The sequence below is a fragment of the Macaca mulatta genome, chromosome 13 (assembly GCF_049350105.2).
Source record: "Macaca mulatta isolate MMU2019108-1 chromosome 13, T2T-MMU8v2.0, whole genome shotgun sequence".
Lineage (NCBI taxonomy): Eukaryota > Metazoa > Chordata > Mammalia > Primates > Cercopithecidae > Macaca > Macaca mulatta.
Genome location: NC_133418.1, coordinates 64,327,841 through 64,343,463, shown reverse-complemented (window position 1 = coordinate 64,343,463; position 15,623 = coordinate 64,327,841). Strand labels below are relative to the sequence as shown.

Sequence of the window (15,623 nt, the reverse complement as noted above, 5' to 3'; positions counted from 1 at the left end):
TACAAACTGACTCTGAGAAGAAATAAAAAGTGGAGGTAGATACACAGACCAGAAATGAAAGTGTAGTGACCACCAAATGCAGTTACAAAGGCTGAACTTGTCTCAAGACCCAGGATTGTTGTTTCAATTCTGGCCTCCCTTTGGAAGTGGTGCCACTCTTTTGAGGCATCAGCAAGGAGTTCAGCACATTTAGGGAGGATGCCATCACAGAAACCCTAATGGTTATATTTCAGCAACACATAGGTAGAGAACGGGGCAGGGAGAGGGTTTCTTTATGAAATAACTTCTTGTCTAGAAGTCTCACACTCAACTAGGAGAGAGGAAGTCACAAACCGGCCACTTGTGTAATCAGGGTTATTTGTCGCGGAAAAGCCACGGGGGAAAGGTGATGGCAAGGAGGCTGCAACCTCCCTTTCTCGGTGCACACATCTGCTGGTAGGAAGAGGCAACTCTGCATGCCTTTACCAAAGGCCATCCTGGGTCTGTATGTGTAAGCCACACGTGTGTGTCTGTGAACATTTATGACTTATGTGCTAACACAGGAAAAGACACTCCCTTTGATCAGTTAAACAGAGTTTGGTGAAATTAGCTCTGAACGAGAAACCAGAAAACCTGGCTTCCCTGCCTTCTCTCTTACTGATGTGGCCTCTGGCAAGCCCTTCACCTTGGCGAGCCTCGGTCTCCACCTCCAAAAAGTGGAATTCGTGAGCTCTGTCCCAGAGAGCAGGTGAAATAATGCACGAGACAGCACTGTATTAAAGTATAAGGTAGCTCACTACTGTAGGGAGTCATCATTTATTATGAATAAGCAGGAAAGAATTCAGATGCCAATTATTTAGCTATCTTTTCACTAAGCTAGGTAATCTAGCCAGAAGGTGGATGGGTAAGATTTTCCCCACTTAGGTGCATGCTCTGTATGTGAATCTACAGCACACAGGTGTCTGAGCTCTATTATTGACAAATCTATTTTAATTTGCTATATTGTTTCTAATTCTCTTCTGGATCTCCAAGCAGTAAAAAATACCAAACTGAGAAAAGTTCTGTGCAAATTAACTGGGCCAGAAGAATTTTTACCACCTGTTTGTAGATGTAACTTATTTGTGGCACTAATTTCTAAGGAATGGAGCATTACTATGATCACAATGGTCTGTTCTGATGTGAACCTCTTTCCTCCTATAATTTCACCCCTCTAAAATCTGCCCCAAATTTCCTGATGTAAGTACTAAAGAAGCTTTATGTTTGTTTTCTGCATTAAGATATAGTTCCTGAAGGTTTGGGAACCTAAAATTAGAATATTTAATGAGCAACTACTGACATTTATCACCTTCTTTAGGATTTACCGCTCACCCAGTGACGTTATCTTTCCTAAGCTAAATTAAAAGACAAATTCAAATTCTGCATGGTAGCCACCAAAAGCATATATTTGAAAAACAGGATTCAGCGTGCCATTTTATGCATTATTTAATGGCATGCAAATTATAAGTCAGACAGTTAGGAAAACCACACTTCAGCATTAATAAACAGCAACACTACTACTACATTAATTATGATATTGCTATGATTTATTCCTAAGTTTTGCATTTTGATTCTCCTTGAAAATTTATGCCATCTGATAAGTGGTAACCTAGTTCCCCTCCTACATCTCCTGCCCATTTCTCAAATCTGTTCCTCCTACCCACCCGATGGGTGTCTGTAGGAAACGGGTACAGAAATACAAAGTCATAAGCAGCTGCATTGTCTTATTAGCATTAAAAATTAAAGAACAAGCAAACACCACCTAAAGCTCCAACATTTATTGTGTCAATGTTAAGCACACTTTTTAAAAGACAACATAGAATGTATAGAAACAAGGGGTGGGGACTCATGCGCATTTCCACAATACGGGTAATTAGGTTGGCTGGTTTCAGAAGGGCCAGGGCATCACTCATGACAGCGATGGTCCACGGGCCCTCTCTATGGGACTGATTCACTGTTCCAATGTGGGTCTGTTTTTTTGTTTTTACTTTTTATTAAAAAATATAAATAAAATGGCACTGCAGGTCCAGGCTGGAAGGACTCTGCAGGACTCTGTCTTCGCACAACGGCTTCTTGGAGGCTACTGTCAGAAAACATCACAAACTAGCAGGATGACAGACCACGCTGACGTCGACTGGGCGGCACGCGTCCACCCCGCCCCTGGGGGCTTCAAATTTTCTCAGAACTTAAGGGCTCTCGAGCTTCCATCCGAAAACTGCCACACATCTTGAGCTCTCTGGGTACTACGCCGAATGGGGGTGTGTGAAGAACCTAGAAAGAGGTTGGAGACAGAGGAGGGGGAAAAAAAAAATACAGGTGTGACTTGGCCCAATGATTTTCTGTTCTCTAACTAGCTTTTAAAAATTAGAACTTAAACCAACCACAGGTCGAGCCACTGGCATCTTAAGCATGATTTCAAACTCAGTCTCCCCTCCCCAAGTATCTCTGACCACTGAGTGGTCTTCCCACGCCTCCCTCCCTTCCGTCCCCCCAAGGAGGACCCAGGTCCCCCCACCCCTGCCCAATTATATGATAGTCCTAATAAACTCGGGACACACCTGGAAGGAAACACTTTCCCTTATGACTGAGAAAACTTAGTAAGAAACAGTCCTTTGGTTGAGGAGAGCGGGAGAGGGAGGAGGGAAAGGGGACACCTTCTCAAAATAATAATAAAATTATAAAGAAACAAAAAATTAAAACTGATGTAAAAGCAGCACAACGAAAACATGAAATGTCATCAAGTTCAACGTCAAAGCAGCCAATGATTTACAAGAGGCGAACAAATCTCTGAAGAGAAAACCAGAACCCAAAAGAGTTGCTCTCAAATTGCACCAAAAACTGCCTGTAGTTTCTTTCAAACATGCAGTTTTCTTTTCTTTTTTGGAAGGGGGAAGGCAATGGTGAAGGGAAGAAGGGAGTGGTTATTTTCCTCCGGGGTTCCTCCCTTGCTGTGGACATTGACTTGAAGCAGCAGAACTGGGAGTCCGGATGTGCCGAGGAAGAGGGCTACCACTGTGGCATTCCAGGCCTCGTTGCCATGGCGACCCGAAGCAGGGGCCTGGGGCCTCCTCTCCCCTGACTTGGCGCCGCAGGAGGCCCGGGGTCTGGAGCTCAGCTGCTCTCACGCATCCCACCCCTGAGCAGAGCAGCGGAGACCTGGGCTGAGGGGCATGCTGTGTCCAGGTGGGTTCTGGGGAATCCCATTCCCAGTCCAGCGCTAAGTCACTGTCGTCGAGGCCCCTTTAGCTGAAACCCAATCAAACCCCTTCGTCCAACCTGCTACCAATATTCAAAGCCCTAATAGACAAAGTGTATCATGGGCATGTACCACGTTCACAGCTATTTAAAAAAGCACAGCCCCCTAAGGGTTTAGGGGCTCCCGCTTTAGAGGACACTTGGGGAAATGGCTTAATTTGCCTCTTCTACCATCCCTATGAAAGATCTGATACACGTGCTCCCTTGAAATAGTTTTTGCCACTTTACAGAAAGGAAAAACAGTATTTGGATCAACCATCGAGCTGTATTCAGCCAAGTTTAGGTTCTTAAGTACAATGACCCGTGTGAACTGGATTGGTCTCTTTCCCATTTGGAAGGGAGGAATTAATGGTATCCCATGACTGTAGATGACACTGGGAAATAGAGAGAGAGAAAGAGAGAGAGAGAGAAACAGTCCCATCCCTCTAAAGGCTGAGTCACTGCCCATGTGCTGTATGTAGTAAATGAAACAGCGGGCTAATGGGATAACGAGATGCCAGCAAGCAGAAGTGCAGACCCGACAACCCATGTCCACAGTTCATAGCTATAGCAGCCCTAGAGTAAATACACATCATCTCAATTCCCTCTATGTGTTCTGATGTCCATTTCTCTAACAATGGGTTGTTTATTCTCAACTGGGAAAGATGCAGGGCTTTAGGAGACACCTAGGAAAATCTGCTAGATGGCTCATGCCTTTTAAAAGTTAGCAGTCTTTTAAGAAACATTTTTCCAAGCAGGTTGAGAGAACTCTGCCAATCCCATCCTCATATCGGCAAAGTTCCCACAATTTTTTTCACAGGAAGTTGTCTGAAAAAAAGAGAATGGGATGGGTACATTCCTGAACACACCAGGCCCAGGGACAATGGAGTAACAGAATCGTAATGAGAAACATACAGTTACAACACAGTCATAAGAAGTCATGTTCGTGTGTGTACGGAGGGGGAAGGAGACTTAAAACAAGAAAACACTGTATTTCCTCCCTCAGTCCCTGTGAGCAAAGGGCTACAAGCAGGAGAGGATGGGGCCTGAGGCTTCTCAACTCCTTTTCAGGAAGGCCCGAAATAATCCCAGTACTTTTCAGCAAACTGTGTCTGTGAATAAACCACCTCATTTCCTTATTTCTCCAATTGGAATTATACCTAAGCCACCTCCCGCCACTTCCTTTCAAATTCTCACTTCTAGCATTATGAATATATACAATATGTACTTATTGCATATACAAAAACGGTATTTAAATAAACAGTTCTATATCTACAGAATGCCCTGGGAAAAACTCAACTACTTCACACTTCCTGCCATGGCCAGTGCAAATGAAGAACTGTGTTCACCTCACTTCTTAGTAACCTTTGTAACGTGTTGGTTCCAGCCCTTTTGTAGGTCCTAAACAAAGAAAGGATAGCAAATGGGTTCAGGAAGGAGGTAACAGAGGCACTGGAAGAGTTTCTGATTTAAAATCTGGGAGAAATAGAATTTGCTGTATTCCTGTTTATTAAGTTGTTCTCAAATGAAGATTTAAAAGAACATTTTAAGCATCAGGACTTCAGGTATGTAGGAAACATTCCATCAGCACGTCAAGCCTGTTACGAAAACTTACTTGAGGATTTTAAGAGACATTAATGTTCTTAGTAGTTCCTCATTTAAAAAAAATAGATCATGAATTCATCTTATTGTTGGAAATTTGTATGTTATTTTATATTAAGGTTTTAAATTTTAGAGTTCTGGATACAAAGTGTCATTTATAAGTGATATTCATGTTGGCTAGGTTCTCATGCTTCTATTGTTCATCAGCTTCAGAAATAATATTTTATCAGAAGATTTCAATAAGTTAGGAGACTGAGTAACCTGAAGAACCCATCTCCCAATAAATTTGTTTAACTTTGGGACCATGTAAATCAAACATAATCTGTGATTTATCACCAGATGTTTGCACTCCTCCCCATTCCCCATTTGATTTAAGAAATTTGAACAGACAAGTATACAATATCCACCATTAATTCTGTCTGTCAGGATGCAAAACCTAATTATGCTAAGAGCATCATATACTGAGAAATTAAAATGAATACTGTATATAAAACCTGCACAGTTGCACTCATAGCTCCTAATAAAAGAGTAATAGGGACACACGGAGGTTTTATGGACATTTAATATGGTGGAGTTGAAGTCACCACATCTAAAGCTGGCATGGCACTGGGGAATTATTTCTATCTGTCTTGAGCAGCATTTTGGGTTCAGTTTTGGAGAAACCTAATCCAAAACACATACAGTATATCTTTTCTAAGTTCAGTGACAAACATCAAGTTCTCAAGGTACCGCACGCCAGCCCCACCCCAACTCCTGTGTAATGTTCTCCAACATCCTTTCGCAGTGGATTCCTCTAGCCCCACTCTCTCCTTCCCACCCAAACTGGCTTTTCAGAAAACATTGACTTTCTCTACACTTTAGAAAGATAAAACTATTCTTGCCTCAGATAAAAGGCATGACATGAAAAGGCCACCTCACAGGCACTAGGGCATAAGAACTGAGCAACAAAAAATGCTACCACAAGAAGACAACAGAATGGCTTTTGTTTTGGTTTTTTACAAAAATAAGAACAATGTCGTATTCGTTCATCTACACTGGGAACAGGGAGACGATATCACAGAGGTATGTGTTTAGTAAAGCAAATAGATGCTGCAACATGCAGTATTTGTAAAATCGACAACAAACATTTCTAAGGAAGGATTTTTAAAATAGACCTAACTGGCTGGTCAGAAGATAACTGAAGGGTATTCCCACCCTTATTTGCTGTCATCCAGGAAGACCCTATCAAAACACCTAAAGTAATCTGTAGCATCTAGGGTTCCTGGGATCTCAGAACCACAAGGCAAACCACTACTCATCTCAGGAAATCAGTGGCTGATTCCAAAGATTTCACTATGTCTGACTAAACCCCTAGTGGCTGCTTTCTTTTCTTTTCTCTCTCTCTCTCTTTTTTCCTCCCCTTTTAAAAGAAACAAAAACCAAAAAACAAAACCTGATGCCTTTGTTTCCAGATTTTTAGATTTGAAAAGTGGGGTTATTTTGTTACAAGAAAAGACTCTTACATGGAAACCAAAGAGCTGATTTAAAAAATATATATATATTTTACATTATGTTCTAAGATAAAGCAAGGATGGGAGAATAGAAAAGAACTTTTAGACAACAAGAACAGCAAAAAATTTAAAGGAAATAAAAGTTTAAGATGCTATTACCAGCAAGTTTTTTCACTTATATTTGAATGGATTTCTGCTAAGAGATGGAGTAAGTTTTTAACATCAGACTGAAAACACCTTCCATTTCTTAAAACTATTCTAGAACTGTAAAGCCTTAAAACTATGTCCAGGGTTTGAGATATGTCTATTTTAATATAGTAAGTACTTTATGTTCCTTTAGGGTATAATACACGCATCAGAATGCCCATAGAAATAATCCTGAAAAAGACTGACTGGCCTTCTCTTAAAACCTGTTATTTTCTTGAAAGTAATTTACAGAGTGTGTCAAATGAGGACACAAGAAGCTTACAATGTGTACTTTAATTTTTTTTATTTTTTTCAATAAAGGGACAAAATGGGTGTATGAACAGGTTAATGCAGACAACTGCCAAAAAAACACAGACAGTGGTTTTTCCAATAGAACTTAACAAAGACCAGAAACAAATACAATAAAAAGCCAGGTTGTAATGACCTTTGGTCATCTAAATAAAAAAAAAAATAAAAACAAAGAAAAATAAAAGATCAAATTAAGTGCCTCTGTTTTGAACAGGGCACATAAGCAATAATAAATAGTGACTCCCATAGTAAAAGATAAAATTTCAAGTTACGACAAACAGCTTTCATTACAGGAATAGAAAAGGCCAATAACAAAATATTCTGCATTGCCATTTACAAAAAAGTATTGACTAAAGCGGGCTTTCTCTTTAATATGCTTTGCATATGAAATTCTTTCCAATCTAAATATAAAGCACCATTTAGTTTTTGGCAATGAAAAAAACTGCAAAACATTGGTTTTTTTTTTTTTTCCTTTTTTTTTTTCTTTCTTTCTTTTACTGCATATGAAGGTAAGATGCTGGAATGTAGGGTGATAGAAGGAAAGGGACAAAAAGCACACTACATAACAAACCAACGTTATTAGCTTGCAGTACTGCATACAGTATGGCAGCAGGAAAAAGGAACAAAAAAGGATATGTACAACCCCTATGACAGCCATCCATGTGACATTCTAGCAGGCTCCCCCAAACCGCCATTATATGGCTTCTCATCTGTAATGTCACACGTTTTTGTTTCTCTCTTTTTTTTGAAGCATACAAATAATTTGCAGTATATTATCCTGCCAAATTAAAAAAATATACTGTGGCAGCCTGTCTTTTTTTTTTTTCCACTACCGAAAAAGGTACATTGATACCTTTTAAGAGAACAAGCAACAGTTAAAAATACAAGCTTCAATATAAATACTATAGTGCCTAACACTAGATGAACATTTAATTCAAATACCATTCTAGAAATACAGAAAAAAGACCATAAATGTATTTTAGCATAGGAATCAACATGAGTGTGCATTTTCCTATATTTAAGTACTATATAATCTTAAACCTTTCCCCAATGTATGTTTTTTTTTTTTACAACCTGAAGAGCGGTGTGTATCCAAGGCATAGAATTTCCACTACCATTTTTAAATGGATAACAAGTCTTGTAACACCACCAAGACAATGGAACCCTAAAATGCAGTTCCCCCCTAAACATAATGAAGTGTTTTTTTAAAAAATTTTTTCTTAACATTTATATTTAAAAAAGTTTTGTACAAAAAAATCCTTGCACTGTAGAAGCGAAAGCAATCATTCATTTCTATGTTAAGTGTATTCTGTTTCCATTCACAGCGCTTGCAATGTTGCGTCCAAGTAAGTAAGCTCAATAGTCAAGTAAATGGCTGGCAAAGTTTTTTTTTTTTTTAGTTTTTTAAAAATGCTCCTCAATGAGATTGTGTTCAATTTTTTTTTCAGCATTCTTGCAACTTTTCCCTTAAGTATAGACCTGTAAACTGGGAAAATTGTACAGTGCACTTAATTGTCCTATCTGAGCAGGTTTATTTTATACTCAACCTCTGTATCTCTGATTAGAGAAAAGATACAGATATCACAGGCAGAGTCAAGTGCTATTTGAACACCAACTGGGGCAGATGCTAGCTTAATAAAAAAGAAAAAATTAAAAAAATAAAAACAAAAACAATGAATCCTCTTCCATGTTAACACAAATAGCACACAGTGTATGGAAAAGAAATGAAGTACAACTTTTAGGGAGCACAGACATATATACTGCTACTCTTAAAATTCTTTCTCTTCTTTTTTTAAGAATGTCACATTTAAACGCAAGTCTTAAGAATTCATAGTTAATCATCATTGTATCAATATTAGCTTATATACCTGTTCTAGTTTTAAATGGCAAATAGTACCACGTTGTGCTAATAAATCATATTATTTTCTTCTGTTCCCCTCTGTCAAACCTTATTGTCAGCCTCTTCCTTTCAATATGGTATCCAAGGTCTTAAAGTTTATCATTTGATTGTCCACTTGACAACCAAGTAGATCTGGATCTATTTCTTTTGGTGCCAGAATTTTTAAAGAGACATTATTAAAGCAAATATCTTCATAAAATGAACTCCTTACTAGTGTATTTAATTGCGTTCCAGGGCTTTTGCACATTACACATTCAATTTAATCACTGTTTAAAAAAAATAAAACTTTGGGCAAAACAGCCCATTTCTTTTAAGCTCTCACCAGGAGCAAAGTAGCTTTTATACTGGTATAATCAGTTTTGTTTATAAAATTAAACTAAAGGAAAAATGATGATTAACTAGGACATAATGGGTCATATTTTTAGGTAGCCATTGTTGTGAGAAATACAATATAGAATTATATGCTAGTTCCTAAGGTTTATTACCTCACCCAATGCTGAATTAAGCTACAAGTTTATAACAAGTAGAAAGAACCATCAATGTGGTTTTAATAGATCCAAGGCACTCATATTTTAAAACCAAATGATAGAATAAACTTGTTCTGTTTTTCTGTTAGTTTGTCAATTCAAGGCCTTTTCTTCTTCCTCTCCAATTGATACATTTAACCCTTTAGAGACAGACATTTAGCTCATAGAGATTTTTTTTCCGTGCTATCTATTCTGTCTATAGAGGGTTAATCCAAAGACTGTTTTTCCTCCTCACGTTATAAAATAAAACTGTACATGATATGTATTACAGAATGTATGCAGCATGGTCTTTTTCTCTCTCTCTCTTTTTCTCTCAGAACGGAACTGGAAACAGCAACATGTTTGCTCAGCAACGAATTAGGGACAATTTAAAATAGCCATAACATACCATACATGCTGTCTAAGTTTAAAAAAAAACATACACAACATGTAAATTATTGCACAAGAGAAAGGCTCAAAGTTTGCGTAAAATGCAATAGTATTGCCCCATACAGATCATGCATTCAAACGGTGAGAACATAAAGGAAAAAAAAAAAAAGGAAAAAGAAAAAAGAAAAAGAAAAAGAAAAAAAAAAACAGGTGTGCTGGTGACAAGCACTCTCATATTCTTAGCTTCATTACTTCTGTTTGTTTGTTTGTTTGTTTAAATCACATGGGACTAGAAAAAAATCCTACAGGGAGTGGGGCTGGAGGGCGATGGGGAAGGGGAGTGGTGAAAAAGGGGGTGTCAGGTGGGAGTGAGGGAGGGGTATTAATATACCTCTATTCAGTTTTTATATCATTATTCAACACTCGATCACTGTGCCATTTTTTCATGTGTTTCTCCAGGGTACTGTACACGCTAAAAGGCATCTTACAAATTTCACATTTGTAAACGTCCTTCCCCACCTGGCCATGCGTTTTCATGTGCCTGGTGAGCTTGCTACTCTGGGCACAGGCATAGTTGCACAGCTCGCATTTATAAGGCCTTTCGCCCGTGTGGCTTCTCCTGTGGACAGTGAGATTGCTACAGTTCTTGAAGACTTTCCCACAGTACTCACAAGTGTCGCTGCGTCTGCCCTCTTTTGAGCTGGGCCTGCCCGGGCCCGGACCACTAATATGGGGCGTGCTCCCTCCACTTCCCGTGCCGCTGCGCCCCGAGATCCCTCCGTCCAGCTCCCCGGGCGGTGTGGAGAAGCGCAAGCTCCCGTTCTCCGAGGAGTGCTCCGACGAGGAGGCAAAAGGCGATTGTCTGGAGTCTCCGAAGCTAAGGAAGGGATCTTTGAGCTGCCTGGAGGCCGCGTAGCCGGCGAGCCACTGCGAGTACACGTTCTCCGTGTTGGGCATCGCTGCCGGGGGCAGATCGAACTCCTTCTCGAGCTTGATGCGCTTAGAGAAGGGGCTCAGCGAGCTGGGGCTGCCCAGCAGCAGCTTTTTGGACAGGCCCCCCGAGGCCGACTCGCCCGGGGAGCAGCCACGGCCGTTAACAGTGCCATCGTCTATGCGGTCCGACTCGCCGGCCACCGAGTCTTCGTCGCAAGTGTCCCTGTGGCCCTCGGCCTCGGCCAGGTGGCCGCGCTTATGCTTCTCGCCCAGGACCTGGTGGAAGGCCTCGCTGAAGTGCTGCATGGAGCTGAGCACCATGCCCTGCATGACGTCGGGCAGGGCGCGGCTCTCGTCGCCCACGCCCACCACCGCGCCCCGCGAGCTGTTCTCGTGGTGGCGCGCCGCCTCCAGGCTCAGCCCGAAGCCGTAGTCCACCCTCTCGCTCTCCGTCAGCTCCTCCTCCTCCTCTTCCTCCTCTTCTTCCTCTTCCTCGTCGTCCTCCTCTTCCTCCTCATCCCCGTTCTCCGGGATCAGGTTGGGGTCGTTCTCGCTCTTGAACTTGGCCACCACGGACTTGAGCGCGCTGCTGGCGCTGCCCACCAGGTCGCTGGTGCCGGGTTCCGGGGAGCTGGCGGTAGAGAGACCGTCGTCGGACTTGACCGTCATGGGGGATGATTTGTGCATGTGCGTCTTCATGTGACGCTTCAGCTTGCTGGCCTGGGTGCACGCGTGGTCGCACAGGTTGCACTTGTAGGGCTTCTCGCCCGTGTGGCTGCGCCGGTGCACCACCAGGTTGCTCTGAAATTTGAACGTCTTGCCGCAGAACTCGCATGACTTGGACTTGACCGGGGGCTGGGAGGGAGGAGGGGCGGATTGCAGAGGAGGGAGGGGGGGCGTCGCCAGGAAGGGCGGCTTGCTACCTGGCTGGAATGGTTGCAGTAACCTTTGCATAGGGCTGGGCCGGCCTGGGGACAGCGGTGGGCTAGACGTGTTCCCTGCCAGCTCTCTAAGTCTCCTAGAGAAATCCATGGCGGGAGGCTCCATAGCCATTGGATTCAACCGCAGCACCCTGTCAAAGGCACTCGGGTGATGGGTGGCCAGGGCCATCTCTTCCGCCCCCAGGCGCTCTATGCGGTGGGGGTCCAAGTGATGTCTCGGTGGTGGACTAAACAGGGGGGGAGTGGGTGGAAAGCGCCCTTCTGCCAGGCCGGAAGCCTCTCTCGATACTGATCCTGGTATTCTTAGCAGGTTAAAGGGGTTATTGTCTGCAATATGAATCCCATGGAGAGGTGGCTGGGAAGGACATTCTGCACCTAGTCCTGAAGGGATACCAACCCGCGGGGTCAGGGGACTTCCGTGTTCGCTTTCTAAGTAGATTCTTAATCCATGAGTGTTCTGTGCGTGTTGCAAGAGAAACCATGCACTGGTGAATGGCTGTTTGCAAGTTGTACATGTGTAGCTGCTGGGCTCATCTTTACCTGCAAAATAATACAACACCAACATCAATGTTTAATCACTGAGGCGGGCATCAGCAATTGCTTATTTATGTTCCACCTCCAGCCTTCCCTGCCCCCACCCCTCAACCCCAAGCCCTAAACCCTCACTGACCTACTCCTGTGCCTGGCACGTCTGAGCATGGGTACCCAGTAAATATTGGTCCAATCAGTCTTCCTGCCATTAAACTCAGTTCTAGGAATTTGATATCCAGTCCCCAAAGCAGAAAAATCCTGGCCAGTTCTGGCTTGAGAATGAAGGTCCCTACATTCTAGGCACCTAAACAAATGTCTTCTAAACTTTCCAGTCCCATCAGCTGTAATTTGGGGCAAGCCATCTCATCTCCATGTGCCTCTGTTTCCTCTTTGTTAAGTGAGAAACTTGGACAAGGTGACCCAAGGAAACTTTTTGGCTTCCTAAATCCCAGCTTTCTATTCCCCCCTGGGTGGCAGGTGAACTTTCTAAATAGGCAAACATTTCATAGAGATTCAAAAAAAGGGGAGAAGGTCAACTCACTACAATGTTATATGGCCCTAGAGATGCTTTCAGTCTTAGTCTGAAACACACTAATTGTTGATATTGTTAAAATGAGAGGGTACTCATAAAATACTTCCATGGAAAAAAGACTAGCAACATTCTCACATCCCAGACTGTGGGAGGATCAGTGAGTCCCAATTTTGGTTCCACAACACCCCATGGGAACGCCCATTTTTATCTCAAAGAATGTTTAAAAATCTGAAAGAAAAACTTCATTCAGATCTAATGGATAGGCTGTATCCAATCTTTAGGAGTTGTCCCCCAGTCAGACAAATGCAAGTCTGGAAAAGTTAGGAGGAGTGGCTGGTGCCGACTTAAGCAGACACAGCATCCTAGTTTAAGGAACAGTTAAAGCAGCCAGCACCATGACAGGCAGCAGGCTGAGAAATGCTACACTATCCTCCTCCTCATTATTTTGAGAGGCTAACAACGTGAACCAAATTATACAACATCCTGCGCCCTCGGCTGAGACTCAGCTCCAGTTGAGAAAGAAACAGAAAGATACAGTTCAGCTAGTCAACTCTGGCCAGTAGCCAAGCCGTCTGGAGAGGGGCCCTGCTTAAGTCACATTATTTCCCTTGCCGAAAAGAACCCAAGAGTGGTAAATGCCACTTTGGCAAAGAAGGGCCAGCTTGACTTCACAAAATCTTTCATTTGGGGAGATGGCTAAATTAAATATATATGGGGAGATAGCTAAATTAAATATATATATATATGGAATAACTAACCAACAGTTTACTAGTCAAGTACAACATTAAAAAGGGCAGAAGTAATGGTAGCCAAAGGACAAGGATGAGAAAAACAGAAAACTTCCCATGGATTCTGAAAAAAACCTTAAAATACAACTGAGAAATAACAAACTTTTCTCCTTCTTTTAAAAGAAAGGCTACAAGAGTTCCTTAAGGCCACAGCTAGTATTTGTCAGTTAACTTTCTAAGAAGGGAAAAAAAATAAAAATCTACCAGGGAGGTTAATAGTGAGAATGAGGAATTAATCAATTATATGATGCCTCCATTTAGCAAGTCAGAAAGAAAAGCTGGCAGGGTCTTCTCAGGAGCCCCCAAACACTGGTATTCCAAAACAAGCCAGCCTTGCTCAAGCACTTGTCTCAATAATGGACTCCTGCCCTGACCTTGTAATTTACTTTACAATGCATTTATAATCCCACTCAATATATCCCACTCCTGGGTAAATCTCTTAAACAAGATTAGATGGTAAGATACCAAAATTAGATTTCAAACATTTGTCTAATGTGGAAGGGGGAAAAAAGGCAGAAAGATTTTGAAAGAAAACGCTGACATTAGTATCACATTATCTGCCTATTTTTGTTTGCCTCCTCTCTTCAAAGGGAAATAAAAAGCTTCATTGACAGCATTTTCATAAATTTTTTGTTGTTGTTGAACAATGACTTGAGTCCCAAATAGGCTGGAAAAAAAATTATCTGGTTCCAACTACATGATCCTCTGTGGCTTCCTCCTTGTCCTCCCTAGGTCTCTGCATGACTATCATACCCATGTAGCCCGACAATCTGAGTTGGGCAAGTAAAAAGATTTGTCTGATAATGCAAGTCCTTAACACGTTCATCACTCCAAATGCCTTAAAATTATATTTTACCTTATAAAAAAATCGATAGAAATCCAGGACTGGACTCATAATTAGTGGTGCTGGTTTCACATGTGCCATGAATGTAGTCATTGATAAATGCCAAAATCTGTGGCATACAGCACTACATCAAGGATCTCATTTGTATCCTTTCAAAAAGGCTTAAATGAGAAAAGTCCATTTTATTTTGCTGCCCTGAACGTCCTAAACTTTTTTTCAGAGCTAGTTATGTGATCATGCTACAGTATGTTAACACTGTGATGTTATCCTCCCTCTCTCTCATACATCAGGTCAGAGAAAATGGCATTTTATCTTATAATGAGCATACAACATACAGTTTTCACTATCGCATTTTAGTATTCCCATCAACTAGATATTCTAGATCATGAGGGCAGCTAGTGTAATCATAATGTCAATGAGAAGGGCTGTTACGATTGAGACTAAAGATTACATGGAGAGAGCTGCTTTGAAACTGGTAATTATTACCAGTCCACTAATAGCAAATGATGCATTACAATTTCACCATATAATCTGTATTTCACTCAGCTCGTGCCGGTGTACCATATTATATTACAGTGCTCACAGATTCTAAATTCCTAAACTGCAGTCATCAATAAATGTGTTACTTGCCATAATTTGTGAAATTACTTTGTTCATAACATCTTTGATGATTTAGAAAGACCAGAATTGATTTCCTGTGTGGCAAAATTAGGGCTACATTGATTTATTGATGTGTAAAATATAATAATATTCTTCATTTACTCTGATGAAAATCAACTTCTCAATTTGAGAGCCTCATTGGGCATTTACAGGGATTGTTTTGATTTAGAGCAATAAACTGACACCTGGCCCCTAAGCATAGGAACTTGAGGCACCAAAAGGGTTAAAATCAGCTATTAGCCCACCTACTGACTTTTATCTTATTTCATTTTACTTTATAGGAAGGAATGACCCCCATTTCTAGTATGTCACCAATGTGAAAAAGTCATGTGATCTAAGGCTCAAGATTCAGAAGAACAAGGAGGCCTGAGACTAGAGCCCTAGCTCTATTATTCACCAGCTTGTAACTCTGGGATAGTCATTTGATTTCTCTGAGTCTTAGAATTCCTATCTGTAAAATGAGCATAAAAACAGTACCTGTAAAGAATTGTTGGGAGGTTCAAATGACAGAAGTATATAAAAGCCCTCTGTAAACTATCAGGTCCAACATGAATGTGAATTTTCATTACTACCAGGGGTGATTAATTACTGAGGGTAATGACTAACCACATTACACACCCCGCACGGCTTCCAGAGGAAGGTCCCAGTCCAGGCCTTAACCCAGGCCAAAAGGAGGCTGTAGTGAAAGAGCAGGGGTGACTGGCACACAGCAGGGCGGCCAAAGGGAAGTGCTATGAGCTCTAGAAGCCGGGGGCAGCAGGT

At 41.6% G+C, this 15,623-nt stretch overlaps 1 protein-coding gene across 21 annotated transcripts in view; it reads right to left on the bottom strand.

The window, feature by feature from the left end:
* Positions 1-1,778: 1,778 nt before the first annotated feature.
* Positions 1,779-15,623, bottom strand: part of BCL11A (BCL11 transcription factor A) — a 100,641-nt gene continuing 86,796 nt past the window's right edge. For 7 of the 21 annotated variants that reach the window (XM_015112435.3, XM_015112438.3, XM_028832461.2 and 4 more), the window contains 2 exons: positions 10,024-12,046; positions 1,779-2,286 (listed from right to left, as the gene is read on the bottom strand). In XM_015112435.3, coding sequence (XP_014967921.1) covers positions 10,026-12,046 — 2,021 coding nt within the window. In that variant the 3' untranslated portion in view covers positions 1,779-2,286; positions 10,024-10,025. The remainder of the gene's footprint in view (positions 2,287-10,023; positions 12,047-15,623) is intronic. The other 14 variants (XM_015112443.3, XM_077958672.1, XM_077958683.1 and 11 more) reach the window with 3 other exon arrangements.